This window comes from Pungitius pungitius, chromosome 14 (assembly GCF_949316345.1).
Source record: "Pungitius pungitius chromosome 14, fPunPun2.1, whole genome shotgun sequence".
NCBI classification, from domain to species: Eukaryota; Metazoa; Chordata; class Actinopteri; order Perciformes; family Gasterosteidae; genus Pungitius; species Pungitius pungitius.
The window spans coordinates 3945386-3959582 of record NC_084913.1 but is presented as its reverse complement, the minus strand read 5'-3'; the positions used below and the strand labels follow the sequence as shown (position 1 = coordinate 3959582).

General features: G+C 50.3%; 1 protein-coding gene across 2 annotated transcripts; it reads left to right on the top strand.

Annotated features, from left to right (window-relative positions):
• Positions 1 to 289: 289 nt before the first annotated feature.
• LOC119228156 (RAS guanyl-releasing protein 1-like) lies at positions 290 to 13937 on the top strand. Of its 2 annotated transcripts, XM_062557241.1 has the most exons (17): positions 291 to 837; positions 1370 to 1545; positions 5068 to 5175; positions 6459 to 6519; positions 6613 to 6744; positions 7163 to 7316; positions 7490 to 7663; positions 8433 to 8549; positions 8644 to 8919; positions 9279 to 9359; positions 9999 to 10103; positions 10250 to 10359; positions 10782 to 10926; positions 11032 to 11068; positions 11394 to 11519; positions 12160 to 12482; positions 12584 to 13937. In XM_062557241.1, the coding sequence occupies exons 1-17, from the start codon at positions 701 to 703 to the stop codon at positions 12737 to 12739; spliced, it is 2418 nt and encodes an 805-aa protein (XP_062413225.1). In that variant the 5' UTR covers positions 291 to 700; the 3' UTR covers positions 12740 to 13937. The 2 variants fall into 2 exon arrangements, with proteins under 2 accessions (XP_062413224.1, XP_062413225.1); XM_062557240.1 differs by having other exon boundaries at positions 290 to 837; positions 10782 to 11068.
• The last annotated feature ends 260 nt before the right edge of the window (positions 13938 to 14197 follow it).

Here is a 14197-nt window from a genome sequence, read left to right as displayed (position 1 = left end):
AAAGCTATTTTTAATGTGTGATATGTGTGTGATACGTTTAATGACCCTTCACTTCAGCCATAAAACGTCAACAGACTCACCGTTGCCATTCGTCGGTATAAATGAATCACTTATTATAAAGTTCTCTTCCACACCCAGAGACGCGTCGTGAGACTCTCCTTGAAGCAGGAAACCCCGTCCCGGCACCACCGACCACCCAAAAGAAGCCCCTGTTATCTCCAGAGGAAGGTCCACCCTGTTCCTGTTCGGCACACTGAACAAATAAAAAGCTTTTTGTAAACTCCCACAGGGATCACACCCCGGACACTCCCCCGAACGCACTCATGTCCCCACAGAGACGTGGACTAGATATGGGGTGTTTTTTTTAATGGATGTGAGTGTAACTTGGACGGCATAAACCCGGAGAAATTAAATCCATAAGCGTGGAGACAGGAAGCCTGTTTCTTTATTTTTTATTTTTTTTTATTTAAGCTGCATTTAAAACGAAATCTAAATTAAAGTTGTTAAAATAAAGAAGAACCGCGCACGCCGGAGCCCACTGCGTGAGTGACAGCTCCGGGACACCACGGCCGCCCACTCACAGGCGGGCTGGGTGACTTCATCGTGTCGCGTGCATCGACGAGTCGGCACAACGCTGCCGAGAGCGCGCGGAGGCGCGCCGAGCCGAGCCGAGCCGAGCCGAGCTGAGCTGAGCGATGCCATGCTCCCATCGAGGAGGACACAGATGGACAGCCTAGTTCAGCCGCTCGTCGCCCAGTACCTCGCCATGGGCTGTCAATCAGGAGAGAAAAAGACAAACGAAAGTACAACACACGACGAGAAGGGCAAGGACGATGCGTAAGTGTTATTTTATTTGTGTGTGTGTGTGTGTGTGTGTGTGTGTGTGTGAGGGGGGTGGGGGGATAAGTAAGTAACTTGACTTCATCAGTTATCGGAGTTCTCCGTGGAACGTATGTTGTTTTCAACAGTGACTTTACGCACAGCTCATATCCGACCTGCTGCTCTCCAAATGCACATGTCTCCCGTTCATGCGTTTTCAAATTCCTCCTTGTTGACTGGCCATTCTACAGGTTGAACTGGACGTCCGCAATCAACCGGTATTTCCCCAAGTTGAAAGGAAGGAAATGAGAACAATGAATAGCTGAATTCCACCGAGGTTCCTAAATTCAAACAATGGCTCCGATTTCGCGTTTCGACAATTGCGCGGATGGCTTCGTGTGTTCACCTTCCGTGGTCTCATGCGGTTATGGTTCGAAACGCGCGAGGAGACATTCATTGCAGCAGATCCTCCCCCCCCCACCCTCCTCCTCCTCCTCCTCCTCCTCCTCCTCCCCCCCCCCTCACTCTTCTTGTGTTGATGTTCCTCCAGGAGAGCGTCTCCAGGATGCAGCTCCAGGTCTAGAGTTTCTCCTCCGGGCCGACCCCACAGGTTCCACAGGCCCGTCCCGGCCCCGAGCGCCACGGCGAAGGCCATGACGTCCCTGGGTCCCCTCACCAAAGGGGGGAGCTGGGAGGACCTCATCCGGGCCTGTCTGCAGTGCTTTGGTGAGTTATCAGTGCCCTGTATGTATGTATGTGTGTATGTATGTATGTGTGTGATTCGCGGCCCGCGTGAGACTCGAGTTTGGACTTTCGTGCCGTGCTTTTGTCTGCGATTGAGAAGACGAGGAGGTGACGCCGTGTCCACGAGGACGAGGAGTGATCGCATGCTGTTGTTCCCCAGACGTTTCCCCCCCCACCTTCCTTCCTGGCATTTGGCTGCAAACCTCCAACAAGTTCAGGCAGGCCTTTAAAAAAATGCAGTCGTCTTTTGAAAGGGAAATTTTGTCAACACAGTTGAACTCGTTTTTTTTGTTTTTAATTTGGGGTTTAATGTTTTGAAGCTGAAATCTGTGCCATGGATGCTTGCCAGTCCGATTTACTATTTTTTTTCCCCCTCGCCTCGTGCGATTTAAAAACATCAGTAGCTGACCACGTGTATCCTAATTTACTAATGAATGTGTCCATTTCGAATATTGAAAACTGTTTGCGAGACGTACCATTTTATCTAAGTGAAAACGAGCAGCGAGTGGGCCGCAGCCGGATTAATCAGCCAGTGATCATTGGCTTTCGTGAAGTTGTCAGGAGTGCTTCCCAGAGTTATGGTGATTGTGTCTCCGCACAGACGAGCTTTTCAAAATCGGCGTTGCCTGGTTACACAAACGGAGCGAGAGCAACGGAGAGAGGCGTTTACAATGGGCCGCACATGAAATGACATCCCCATAACTGCGTTTGTCTGCCGGAGAGGGTGAGAGCGGGCCAGTAATGACAGCCTGCTGCTCGTTTTCAGACTTGCAAAAAAAAAGGGAGGGGTGGCTGAATGAATCAGAAGAGAAAGAGTTCTGGAGCCCTGTATTGTGCGGCGGTTCTCCGGAACGATCAGAAGATGTGAGTTCCAAGACGGCCTCTCGCCTCTCGCGGTTTTCCTTAAAATAAAACCAGAACGTTGTCTCGCAGCTCCTGGCCTACATCACAGGCAAACCCCCCCCCCCCCCGCTCCCCCCCCTCACGCCTTTACTCCTGCCACCTTTTGAAATGGGAGAGTTCACGTAAGAGCTATTTGAAGGATTACCTGATGGCAGCTTCAAGCCTGGCCGACCCCAAAGGTCAGCTCCCCTCGCAGCGTCCTCAGAGGCCGACCGGCCTTTGAAACGCGGAGCAGTGTGAGGTGGGGATCAATAGCTGTGGAGATCATCACTCACATCTCTCTCTCTCCCTCGAACCACACTGCAATGTTAACCGAATTCATGTGAACATCGCATTTCATTTTACACTCAAATTGTATTCATGTTAGATATAATGAATAAAGTGTTCTTTCTGTCTGTTGTATAGAAAGCCCAACACCTCTAACCATGAACTCTCCCATCAACTCCTCTTATCAATTAACCAAATGTGTTCACTTGAAGTGATTTTAAATTGAACGGCATTGAACGATTCATTAGATGTAGTAGTTTGTGTTTTAACAATTGTCAAGGTTCACATTCGTACCACCTGGAGGGCCAAAGCACGAGGTTTTTAAGCATTTTATTATTATTCAACTATTTCTGAAAAAGAAATGTGTATTTGTTTTCATAACATTGGCCATTGTGTTTTAGAAAGAATTTGATTGATTTGAAAAGTTGAATATACAGGGATAAGAGTGATATCAACGTAACGCAGGTAGAGATTACTCTATTCCAACCATCATGTCCATTTCTTTACTGTTTCAGTTGTTTATCCTTATCCTTTTAGATTTTTTCTTTGCTGACTCCTTTTCGCACTCTCTTCTATACATATGCACGTTTGATCTGGAACAACTACAAAAAAAAGGCCCACTCCGGCTTTTTCAAAGCAACGGGCCAGTCCTGATCATTTGGGAGCTGTTTGTTTGAGAATACAGAGAAATAACCAAATGTGATTTGGTAAAAAACAAAGGAAACCATCCCGCCTGAAAGGCTCTGTCAAAACGAGAGAGAGAGAGAGAGAGAGAGAGAGAGAGACTGATGGACGTGTGAGATAACCTTAGGAGGGAGCCGGGCGCCGCGTGTTTATCACCCTGCAGCGAGCGCCTCGCTCTTTTTTTTTTTTTTCCTCAATTTTATTTTCCCAGCCAGGAACAGACAGCAGAGAAGGGATTTCCTCCTGCAATTAACCCTGCACAGGGAGGGTTAGCGGTTGGAAAAGTTGTGAAAAAAAACCCGATGGAGCAACTGTTTACTTGAAGGAGAGTCATGGCTTCCTGTTGTGCACGTGCCACAAAGCACTGGCTTTTGGCTGATTCACACCTGACGCCTGTAACCAGCGAGGTCACCGGAGACCCGAGACGACCACCTTTAAGTACCTGGGTTCGTCACAAATGTGGGGAGAAGACGAAAAGGCGTGGCCGTATGTTTTACAGCGTTAATTAAAAAAAAAAAACCCAGCAACGAGTCTTCTCCTCGTGCCGCTGTGTTGTTGTCGGCTTGTAATTCAGTGGCCCTTAAGCGGCTGCGTGTCACAAACACACAAACACACCCCTGTGCGCGGATACGAGGGCCGGAATTAGTCAGCGGGCAGCTGGAGTGGTGAGTCGCTTACAGATAACAAAGATTAGAAAAACACGTTGCCATGGCGTCCGAGGTATTTCCAAGGTGATGCGGTTTTAAAAAGCGGGTCCACAGACGCCCCCCCCCCCCCCGGTGTCCTTGGTGGTGTCGAGATCCTGGAGGGAAACGGAGGGAGAACTTACACGGTTTCAAAAACAATGTTTTTTTTTTTCCCTCCTCTACAGTTTCGTGGAAGCCTAAAATGCACCGTGATGAATAGATCGTATTGTCAAGGTGCAGCTCAAAGTCCGTTGCCAATTTTTTTTACGATAAGTGGTGTGTTGCTACACTTAAGTGGGCAGGACAAAGTGCCTTTTTTTCTTTTTCTTTCGCATTTAGGCTCAATTGCTAACGTGGTTTCTTTACCACGTCTAACCCGGCCTCAAGGTGTCAGCTGTAGCCGAGCATCGGACCACCGAGATAAGAAAAGGTGGTCTGGCCACAATGGGAGGAAGTGAGATATACACAAGGAAAGGGGAAGCAGAGAAGGTAGTGAGACTCGCAAGCCGCAGAGGTTCACACAATCAGAGGAAGAGGCAAATCTGGATGCTGTGACCAAATGCTGCGTTTTGCTTCGTGAGATGGCGTCTCCCAAGTTTTTCTCTTAGTAGTATTCGATTTTTCTTGTTATTGCATTTTTCTTATTATCTGCCCTGGACCTCAAACGTTGTCCAAAGCCTAAACCACACACCATTGAGCCACAGCACGCTGGGTGAGATGTTCCCGCATTAAATCCTCAGTTGAATGGTACCAAATTAAAGAACAATTCAGTTGACTGCTGATTAAAACTCTGTGAAAGCTGCAAAGACGAGTTGAGATGCTACCTAAGCGAGGGAAAACCTCGCGTATCACCTCTGATTCAACCTTTTATTTCAAGGGGATGACATTGTTGTTTTTCCTTTTGCTCTGCAGCACACAAGGAGAACGTTGACTCCATCAAAGTCGTGTACATTTTGTCTTGCAGACTCGGACGGCGCCGTGTGCGGGAGCGGCCACCTGTTGAACGTCACCCTGACCATGCACCGCATCCACATCTCCTCCTGCGAGCTGCTGGGCAAGCTCACCGCTCGATATCCTTCACGCGCACCGACACACGCGAAGCCCGTAGCGTCCCAAACACAAGCGCCTCGGCCAACCGCCGGCGCCGAATGGAACTCCGTCGGGTCGGTTTCCCCCCCCCCCCCCCCCCGGCTCTCCGCTGAGTGCTGCTTTTGCGTTGGTTGTCAACGGCAACCGGCAATCACTTGCTCGCACTCGGCCATGCGGCGGCCTGCAGCTCAGGGCGCTTCGTCCCGTGCATTCAACGACAGCGAAATGAGTCCACGGCCGTCGCCTTTTCCGGGTCCCCTGTCTTTCTTTAAAAAAAAAAAAAATGTCTGATTGTCATTCATTTGTTTCTGGTGGTGGTGTTGTGGCTTGAGCAGAGGCCTGCGAGCGACACTCTCGTTCAGGAAGTGGCCGTGACATCACTGTGCCACTCGCAGGAGCCCACCGGCCTCGGGGGTTTCGGGTGTTAATTACCTCTGCCTCCTTCACGCCGAAGGTCCTCTTCAACTATGCATAACCTCTGCTGCTTAAAGAGCCCGCCCCCCACCCCCCCGCCCCAGTTCACACGAGCCCACGTCACAGCAATTGCCCCCCTCTGCTATTTTTAACCCTCTCGGCCTGAGCCAAAGACCCAAAAGGATGCATGAAAAGCATTTTGCGTGTGGGTAAGGGCTGAGGGAAGACACCCAAGGGGCCGCCGACAGCCTTCGTCGCAGTCTGGCCCGGGGATGGCGTGGGCCCATCTTCTGCTCCCGTGACGCAATTAGCCTTTTTTTTTTTTTTCTTCTTTTTTTTAATGTGAATCACTCGAAGCAGATTCTCTGACAGTCGAGAGCTACAGTGTCAGTCTGTACGCACGGAGTTGCTTTGAATAAATACAGTATGTTTTTTTTTTTTTTTAAAAGAGGCTGCTTTTGCGGTCTACGGGTGCAGAATGGAAGCCGGAGGTCACCGTGCCAGATGATAATCCCGTAGGCCCGGATAACGTCGTCGCAGTCAAGGCCACTAAAACAGCGCGCCTCGACCAGCGGCTGCGCCGCAGTGTGCGACGGCATCGGTCGCGTGTTCTCTTTGTGCTTTTTGTTATTCACTGACTTCTGTGGGCCACAGTGACTCATTGGGTGATGCTCATCAGGAGTTTTTCCCTCATGCAGTCGCCTCCTCCCACTCCACCAAATGCCACTTTGATGTCGTTTTTATTAATGAGTTGTTTGTGCAAAATAAACTCTGCAGTCGAGGATCCATTTCTCTGATTGTCGGCTCCAAATGGACTTCACGACAAGTCTTCCTTAACCAAGGTCCTTACATTCCAACAAGCGCTGGACAATGAGCAGCCAACTGAGTGCCAGAGGATATGCTACCTCATCAGGTCAGTGTCGCGCTGTGCCGCCCCCCCCCCCACCCCCCACCCCCCACCCCGCCTGCTTGTCCTGCGTCTCACGGCCTCGTCTTTGATCTGCAGGCACTGGATCCAGGAATTTTGGATGATGTTCCGGTTGCACCACAGCTTGTCAGACAGCCTGGACCAGTTTCGCGAGCTGATCCGGGAGCAGGGACAGGAGCATCTTTGCTCCCTCCTCGAGACCAAGTGGATGTAAGTGTTAGTCTCTGACCAGCTGGCCCGCCGAGAGACACTCGGCGGCTTGGTCAGACTTCCACGCGGTTTGACGGGGCACATCACATTTGGCTGTTCCATGTGTGTGCACTTGCAGCTTCTACTCATTTTTCCATTGTTTTTCTTAGTTGATCTTTAGGATCATGTACATGTCGATCACGTATATCCCAGAGCCAGGGGACGACGTCTTTAATATGAAATAATTCAATTAACAATCGTTTAATAATGTATAATACCATATCATATGTGGCTTCCTAAAATGTAACATTGGAAGAGTTTGACTAGACTTTAAAATAATAAGAAATTGGTGGACCTTTTTCAACTCCTGAGGTTGTGTCACTGGTTAACCTCTGCTGATTGTGAGCGTTGTTGCTGTGTTGGCGATGGTTTGCTCTAGAAGCGAACGCGACTGGTCGTGGAAGGCCAGCCAGAAGATTAAAGCCAACAGCAGCAAGAAAAGGAAGGTCTCTCTGCTTTTCGACCACCTTGAGCCCATCGAGCTGGCCGAGCATCTCACCTTCCTGGAATTCAAGTCCTTCTGCCGGATCTCGGTGAGAATGCGCGCTGAAACACAACATTTCTTCATCCGACCGTTATCTCTACGCACTGAAAACCAGAAGGCATTTCCCCCACCACAGGAAATGCCCCCCCCTCCCCCCCCCAGTACCCCTGCCCCCCCCCCCCCGGCGTGCACCACTTCATGCTCCTCTCTCCTCTCTGTCAGTTTGTAGACTATCAGAATTACATTAGGAGCTGCTGCATGAAGGACATCCCCGTGATGGAGCGCTCCATCGCCCTGTGCAACGGAATCTCCCAGTGGGTCCAGCTGATGGTGCTGAGCAGGCCCACGGCTCAGCTGAGAGCTGAGGTCTTCACCAAGTTCATCCACGTCGCAAAGGTAGTGGTTGAATCGAGCCCTCGCGACGCCCCCTCTCGTTCGCTTCCTGGTTTTAGCAGGAAAACGTACTTCTATCTCACACAATTCCTGATTGCTTGATTCTACTTCCTATTGTTTATTGTTGTTGTTGTTGCACTATGAACGGCAATAAAGATGCCGTTGTATAATTGGCACTTGCGTAATGCTTATTCACCGAGAGCTGGTAATGATGATCAACAGCTCCACCGAAGGCTTTTAAGCGTGTCCTAAGATTTTTGTTCCAATAGAAAAATGATTAACTGAATGCATGCAAATGGGGTTGTGAAGTGGAACACACTTAGACACAGAGGAGGATGTGAAAAGACCGAAATGACTCCGCTGAGTGCAAAGCGTGCCTCTAAAACCACTCCCATGCGAAGCAGCCTGAGGACTGCTGAGAAACAGTGCGCCGGCGGCGGCGGGGGGGGGGGGGGAGGGGGGGGCAGGCTCGCACACTCGGGACAACCTTTTGCACCGTTACACTAATGCGTCGCTCTGCTGCTGACGACCTCAAAACCATGGGTGTGGGAACGAATTTCACACCATAACGCTCTCCGGTGACAGCACCAATTTAGAGAAGCTGTAAGGGGGAAAAAAAGAGATGTAAAAGGCACTTTCAAAAAAAAAAAAAAAAAAAGAGTGAGATATCAGAGAAAAACCCAACAATTTAAGTGGCTTATGTAACTACGGGGTTGTGATTTACATAACCAGGGGCTACCTGCCTGTGCTTCTTTCTGTGTGCGTCCGCCAGAATCTCCATCTCATGCACAATTACAACACACTAATGGCGGTGGTGGGAGGGCTTTGTCACAGCTCCATCTCCAGACTGAAGGACACCACCTCGCACGTCCCCAGCGAGGTCACCAAGGTAAATCACGTCCCCCGAACCGCCACGGCGTCCAAATTCCCCGTTTAGAGCCGAGGCGTCCTCACAAAAAAAAGCAAATCTATCCACTCCCCAGGTACTGAACGAGATGACGGACCTGCTGTCGTCCTGCCGGAACTATGACAACTATAGACAGGCCTACGGCAGGTGCACGGGCTTCAAAATCCCCATCCTGGGCGTTCACCTCAAAGATCTGATTTCGGTCAACGAGGCCATGTCGGACTACGTGGAGGACGGCAAGGTGAACGTCCAGAAGCTCCAGGCGCTGTACAGCCACATCAATGAGCTGATCCAGCTCCAGCTGGTGCCTCCGCGGCTGGACGCCAACAAGGACCTGGTCCACCTGCTGACGGTAGCGGCGCCCTGCAACTCGCATTCCAATTGTTACTGGCGTGATTCACCGAGCACAGATGCAAATGAGTGCCTTGCAGCGTGTGTGTGTGTGTGTGGGGGGGGGGGGGGGGGTGATGAGAGTCTATGAGTGTGTGTGGGTGACGAACAGAGTGTGAATGCAAGAGAGAGAGAGAGTTCAGATTGCTGTACTGTCGCTCCATCTGTGTGCGCTTGAACCGCAGAACGTCCGCGAGGAGATCTGATAAAAACACGCTTCGAGGACAAAGAGCCAGAGCTGCCGAGAGCCCCCCCCTGATTTTGATTTTGGTGTTGTGTGTTCTCTCGCCCCCCCCCCCCCCCCCCCCCCCCCTCCCGCAGCTGTCCTTGGACCTTTACTACACCGAGGACGAGATCTACGAACTGTCTTACACCAGAGAACCCAAGAACTGTAAAGCCCTTGTGAGTGACAGAAGCAGGCCTCCCATGTGTCACCGGTTAGCTTGAGAAGCAGATAGCCACAAATTCATTTAAAACCAAATTGGGATGAATGCACAAAGGAACAGTTTTGGGGAGCACATTGCAGTTTGATTGATATTGCTTTAACTTTTGTATCCTATGTATCCTAAGCTAAGCTAAGCAGCACCTGCTGCTTAGCTTAGCTTAGGATACATAGGATACACACTTTAAACTGTCTGGCTCTATTCAAAGCTCCTCTAATGACCAACAAATACATTAACACACAACATTGATGATGTAATATTTGTATTCTGTGCAAAATTCTAAGTTTACAACTTCAACATGCCAATGTTCATTCTTTATGCTATGCTAAGCTAAGCGCGGCTGTTGGCTACAGCTACATACTTATGGATCCTAACAATATTTTCATTCCACACAAAAGCAAATAGATTACTAAATGGCCAAATACATGAAGGTCCTTCAAAGAATTAGGATGATTTTTTTATTTAAAGGGTATTTTGCGCTTCTGCTTCTAAAGGACATCCGTTGATTTAATGTGTGGCTCGGATTCATACTTCACTTCATGTTATTCTGCGTACTGCAGGCCAGTTTCATTTCAACGACTGATTTATCTCCCATCAGCCAGCCACCCCCTCCAGACCCTCAGTGGTGGTGGACTGGGCCCGAGGAGCGGCCCCCAAACCGGACCCCCGAACCATCAGCAAACATGTGCAGAGGATGGTGGATGTGAGTGCTTCCCCTGCGGCCATTTAAACACACTCACGCAATAGTTTTACCCTCGCCACTGGATGCGGGGCCATTTCCAGCAACAACCGTGTTTGCCCCCCCCCCTCCACCCCCTCCACCTCCCCCTCTCTCTGTGTCCTTCGCAGTCGGTGTTTAAGAACTACGACCACGACGAGAACGGCTTCATCTCTCAGGAGGAGTTTGAGAAAATCGCCGCTAGCTTCCCGTTCTCCTTCTGTGTCATGGACAAAGAGAAGTGAGTTCGCACACGCACGCACACGCGCACACACGCACGAACACGCCAAGCTCATTCAGGACTCCATAGGAGGGGAAGAAAAAGGCGGGCGCTCGTAGTGACGAGTGCAGCAACAGGAAACCCTAAAGAGCTGCAGAACTTACCACAAGACCCACCGCTAAATAATCTGTCTCTTTTTTTATTTTATTTTTTATTTTTATTTGTCATCTCCAAGGTACACAGACGATCCCATGATCCCTCAATTGGTCCTAAACACACAAACCCTCCTAGTTGATTGTTATGTTTTTACAAATGACACAATAACAAGTAGCTTAGCGCGTGGCGGAGAGAGAACGGCGTCAGACAATCGAGGTGTGAGGTTGAGGCGGCGCCCCCCCCCCCCTTTTGTTGAAGTTAAACTGCGTGTCGTGTTGGTTGTCCAGGGAGGGCCTGATCAGCAGAGCGGAGATCACGGCTTACTTCATGCGGGCGAGCGTCATCTGCTCCAAACTGGGCCTCGGCTTCGTCCACAACTTCCAGGAGACGACTTACATGAAACCGACTTTCTGCGACAACTGCTCCGGCTTCGTAAGTCCCCGAAAAACTCTTCGGCCATCTTTCCGCTATGGGATTGTGTTTTTTAGCCTTGCTTGTGTCACAGTGATGTTAAGTCTTCTTATTGTTCCCTCACAGTTGTGGGGCGTCATCAAGCAAGGCTACAAATGCAAAGGTAACTGGTTACATAACGTCGCTGAGCCCAGAGAAGGTCGGCGTTGCGAGTGAGGTGCGCACGCTGCCCGGGAGGCGAGCAGGTGACGTGAAGTGTGGGTTTTCTGTGTTGCACAAAGCCTTGCAGCACATGAGAGCGAAAAAAAAAAACAGAAAAAGAAAAGAAAATCTGCAGCCACAACCACAGTTCCCCCCCCCCCCCCCCCTCCCCTCCCACCCCCCACGTCCCTCAATAAATGTGAGAGCTATTCTCTCTCTCTCCCTCTCTCTCTCTCTCTCTCTCTCTCTCTCTCCCTCTCCTCCCTCTCTCTCTCTCTCGCGCTCAGACTGCGGGATGAACTGCCACAAGCTGTGCAAGGAGCAGGTGGCGTTCGAGTGCAAGAAGAACGCCAAGGTGACCATCGACAGCCCGACGCCCGGCTCCGCCCCGGCGACCGCGGGCGCCCCGGAGGGTGGGTTTGTCATTCTCATCACCCAGTCACGACAGATGTTTCACCATTTTAACACAAGTCCCCCCCCCCCCCCCCCCCCCCCCGCGGACCCTAGTCTGAAACCACGAAGGACGATTCCATGAGATCACGCAGGTGGCACCTGGTGGCCCATCTTCGTCACCTCGTCACGTTGTTTCCTGTAATTATTGCCCAAAGAGAGACAACAATACCAGTCTGACTGCTGATGATTTGACTCCAGTCTGTTGCCGGGGGGGGGGAGGGGGTGATTTCCCTCCGGCTGTCACCGGGGGGAACCGTTTCACTTACAGTAACACCCAACGCCTCCCACCTTTGCGACAGAGCAGAACAACTTTCGATTTTACTTTGTGACGATCGAGACACATTTTTTTTTTTTTTTTTTTTTTTTTTAAACGTGGGCACCCGTCTTCAAATGAGTCTTTGTGACGTGCTATTTGGGCATATTGTTTTCTCTGCTCATGTGTTTTCATACTGAGATACTGGTATCGAGTCATTTTGTCTTGTGCCCCCCCCCCCCCCTGCCGATCGATCGCATCTCATGAGCTCGGTCTCCTCGCAGAGCTGGTGAAGATGTGGGATGTGACACGATGACCATCTTGGTTTCCCCCCCCCCCGTCTCCAGGTTCAGAAGAATGTCCTTTCCCGTACCCGCCGGACGGCGGCGGGGACGCCAGCCCCGAGTCCCCCGCCCCCTCCCGCCCGAGGCCTCGCCAGGTCCACAGCGCCACCCAGACGGAGGGACCCCACCCGTCCCCCGCCGGCGACCGCCGCCGGCCCCCTCTGCTGGTCCCGGCCACGGCCCCCCCCGCCCCGTGCCCCAGCCCGGTGCCCCAGAGGAAGCAGCGACACTGCGCCAAGTGGGAAAACCGAGCGTCGGTCGCGACGAAGAAGCCCAGAGAGCTTCTGCGCGAGGACAGCGAACCCACCTGCGAGTGCCTGGAGTCGGTGAGTGACCCGGACCTTTCGAGTTCGGTTCTGCCCCCCCCCCCCCCCCCGACAGAGGCCCGGTGCTACAGACGGCGTTCTTCTGTGTCTTTCGCCCGCAGGACAACGAGAGGCTGCAGGAAGCCAACGGGACTCTACGTAGGAAGCTGAGGGAGGCAGAGAGGGAGGTGGAGATACTAAGGACCCTGCTCAAGAGGCACGCTCTCCACCCGGCGGAGGAGGAGGAAGAGGAGGAGGAGGAGGACTCCTCCTCCTAGACGCAACTGGGGAGAGCGCCGCTGCCCCCTGGTGGCAGCGCAGCCGTAAAGTTACTGGTGATAAACAGTGAAAGCTACAGGTCTTGTGAAGTAGGATGTGGAGGTGTTTTAAAGCTAGTCAAACGAGGGAAGCCGATCGTTACGTCACCAATAAGGAGGTCGAGAACCTTCTCGAGGAGCATCGATTTGTTTTGGAACCAGCGACAGTCCATAGTGCCGAAAAACACAATAACAATGTGTTATCTTTAACGAGGCTTCAAGGGAGCATCAGACTCGACTCGTTTGCAAAAGAATGGAAAGTGTTGCGATGAGCATTAATCTCTTTTTTTTTTTAAGAGCTAGAAAGAGAGTTCGCTCTGTTAACGCTGAACACGGAAAAATGTTGCGGTGAAGGAGGATTTAAGAGTTAAAAATAGGGCATGAGACTAGATATTTATATTAAACATGAAATGGAAATTCTGGAGAAAAAAAACAGACTTTTAATGTGTTTATCCCAATTGCAACATGATTATTATTATTATCATCATCATAATTATGACACACGAGTGGCCACTGATTGAAGCAGCAGGATGAAGGTTGGAGGCGTCATAAGTGCAGAGCTAATGTTGCTCTGCATCATAGTCCCTGTTCATGTCGATGCACGAGATGTAGTCGGTGCTTCTGTTCATATTTATTGTATTTAACACTACAACAGTCATGTCGGGAGTGACAGAAATGGACATTTTGTACAGCACATTGGTACTTTCGTGAAGTATTTATGCTTGTGTGCGTGTGTTACTTTGCATCATATTGATTTGCATTTGTTGTCGTTGTGCCAGCCGTGTCACCTGATTGTTGTGTTAAACTGTGAGTCAAGCTACAGATGGGTTTGTAATGCGTGGAATGTGCTGTAAATACAAAGCATACCACGGTCATCTTAATTAAGTTCAGGCTTATTACTTTTCTCAGCATTGTTGTTTTATTGTGATAATAAAATACTGTATTATATATAAAAAATCAGTTGCAGCTGTACTCAGTTTCACCACTGGGGGGCACTAAAGCTTCATGCTTTTTATTCAGTGTGGTGCTTTTTGCCTTGTATTGAGTTTTTTCAGACTCTCTGGGACTTGTTCTATAAATGTTGCACTCTAATCTGCGTTTTACCTGGTAAACATTAATCAAATTAAAGAGCCAAAAAAAAGGGATGATGTTCTTCACTTTCACAACTTAAAAGAAAAAAAAAACACTAACCTCTTGTAAGTTTGAAGACGCGTGAATAGCTCAGCCTCATAAGAAGCAGGTTCAGAGATATATTCAAGCAGCGCCATCACTTATTTGATTAGTACACTGGTGAATTATTGAGGCGGCTACCTTTTATAGGAGCGGCTGTGTCGTCCCGTTGTTTGGAGACCGGGAGTCCGTCCTGTCCCCCTTTGGACGTTTGCTGCCGGTATGAGTCCAGCTCCACTCGCATGGTGT

Excerpts from the sequence above, each read along its gene's own strand:
- LOC119228156 (XM_062557240.1), top strand. The coding sequence starts at position 701 with ATGCTCCCATCGAGGAGGACACAGATGGACAGCCTAGTTCAGCCGCTC. Across the intron at positions 10,104-10,249 it reads ATGTGCAGAGGATGGTGGAT|TCGGTGTTTAAGAACTACGA; the intron begins GTGAGTGCTTCC and ends TGTCCTTCGCAG. Across the intron at positions 10,360-10,781 it reads TGTGTCATGGACAAAGAGAA|GGAGGGCCTGATCAGCAGAG; the intron begins GTGAGTTCGCAC and ends TTGGTTGTCCAG.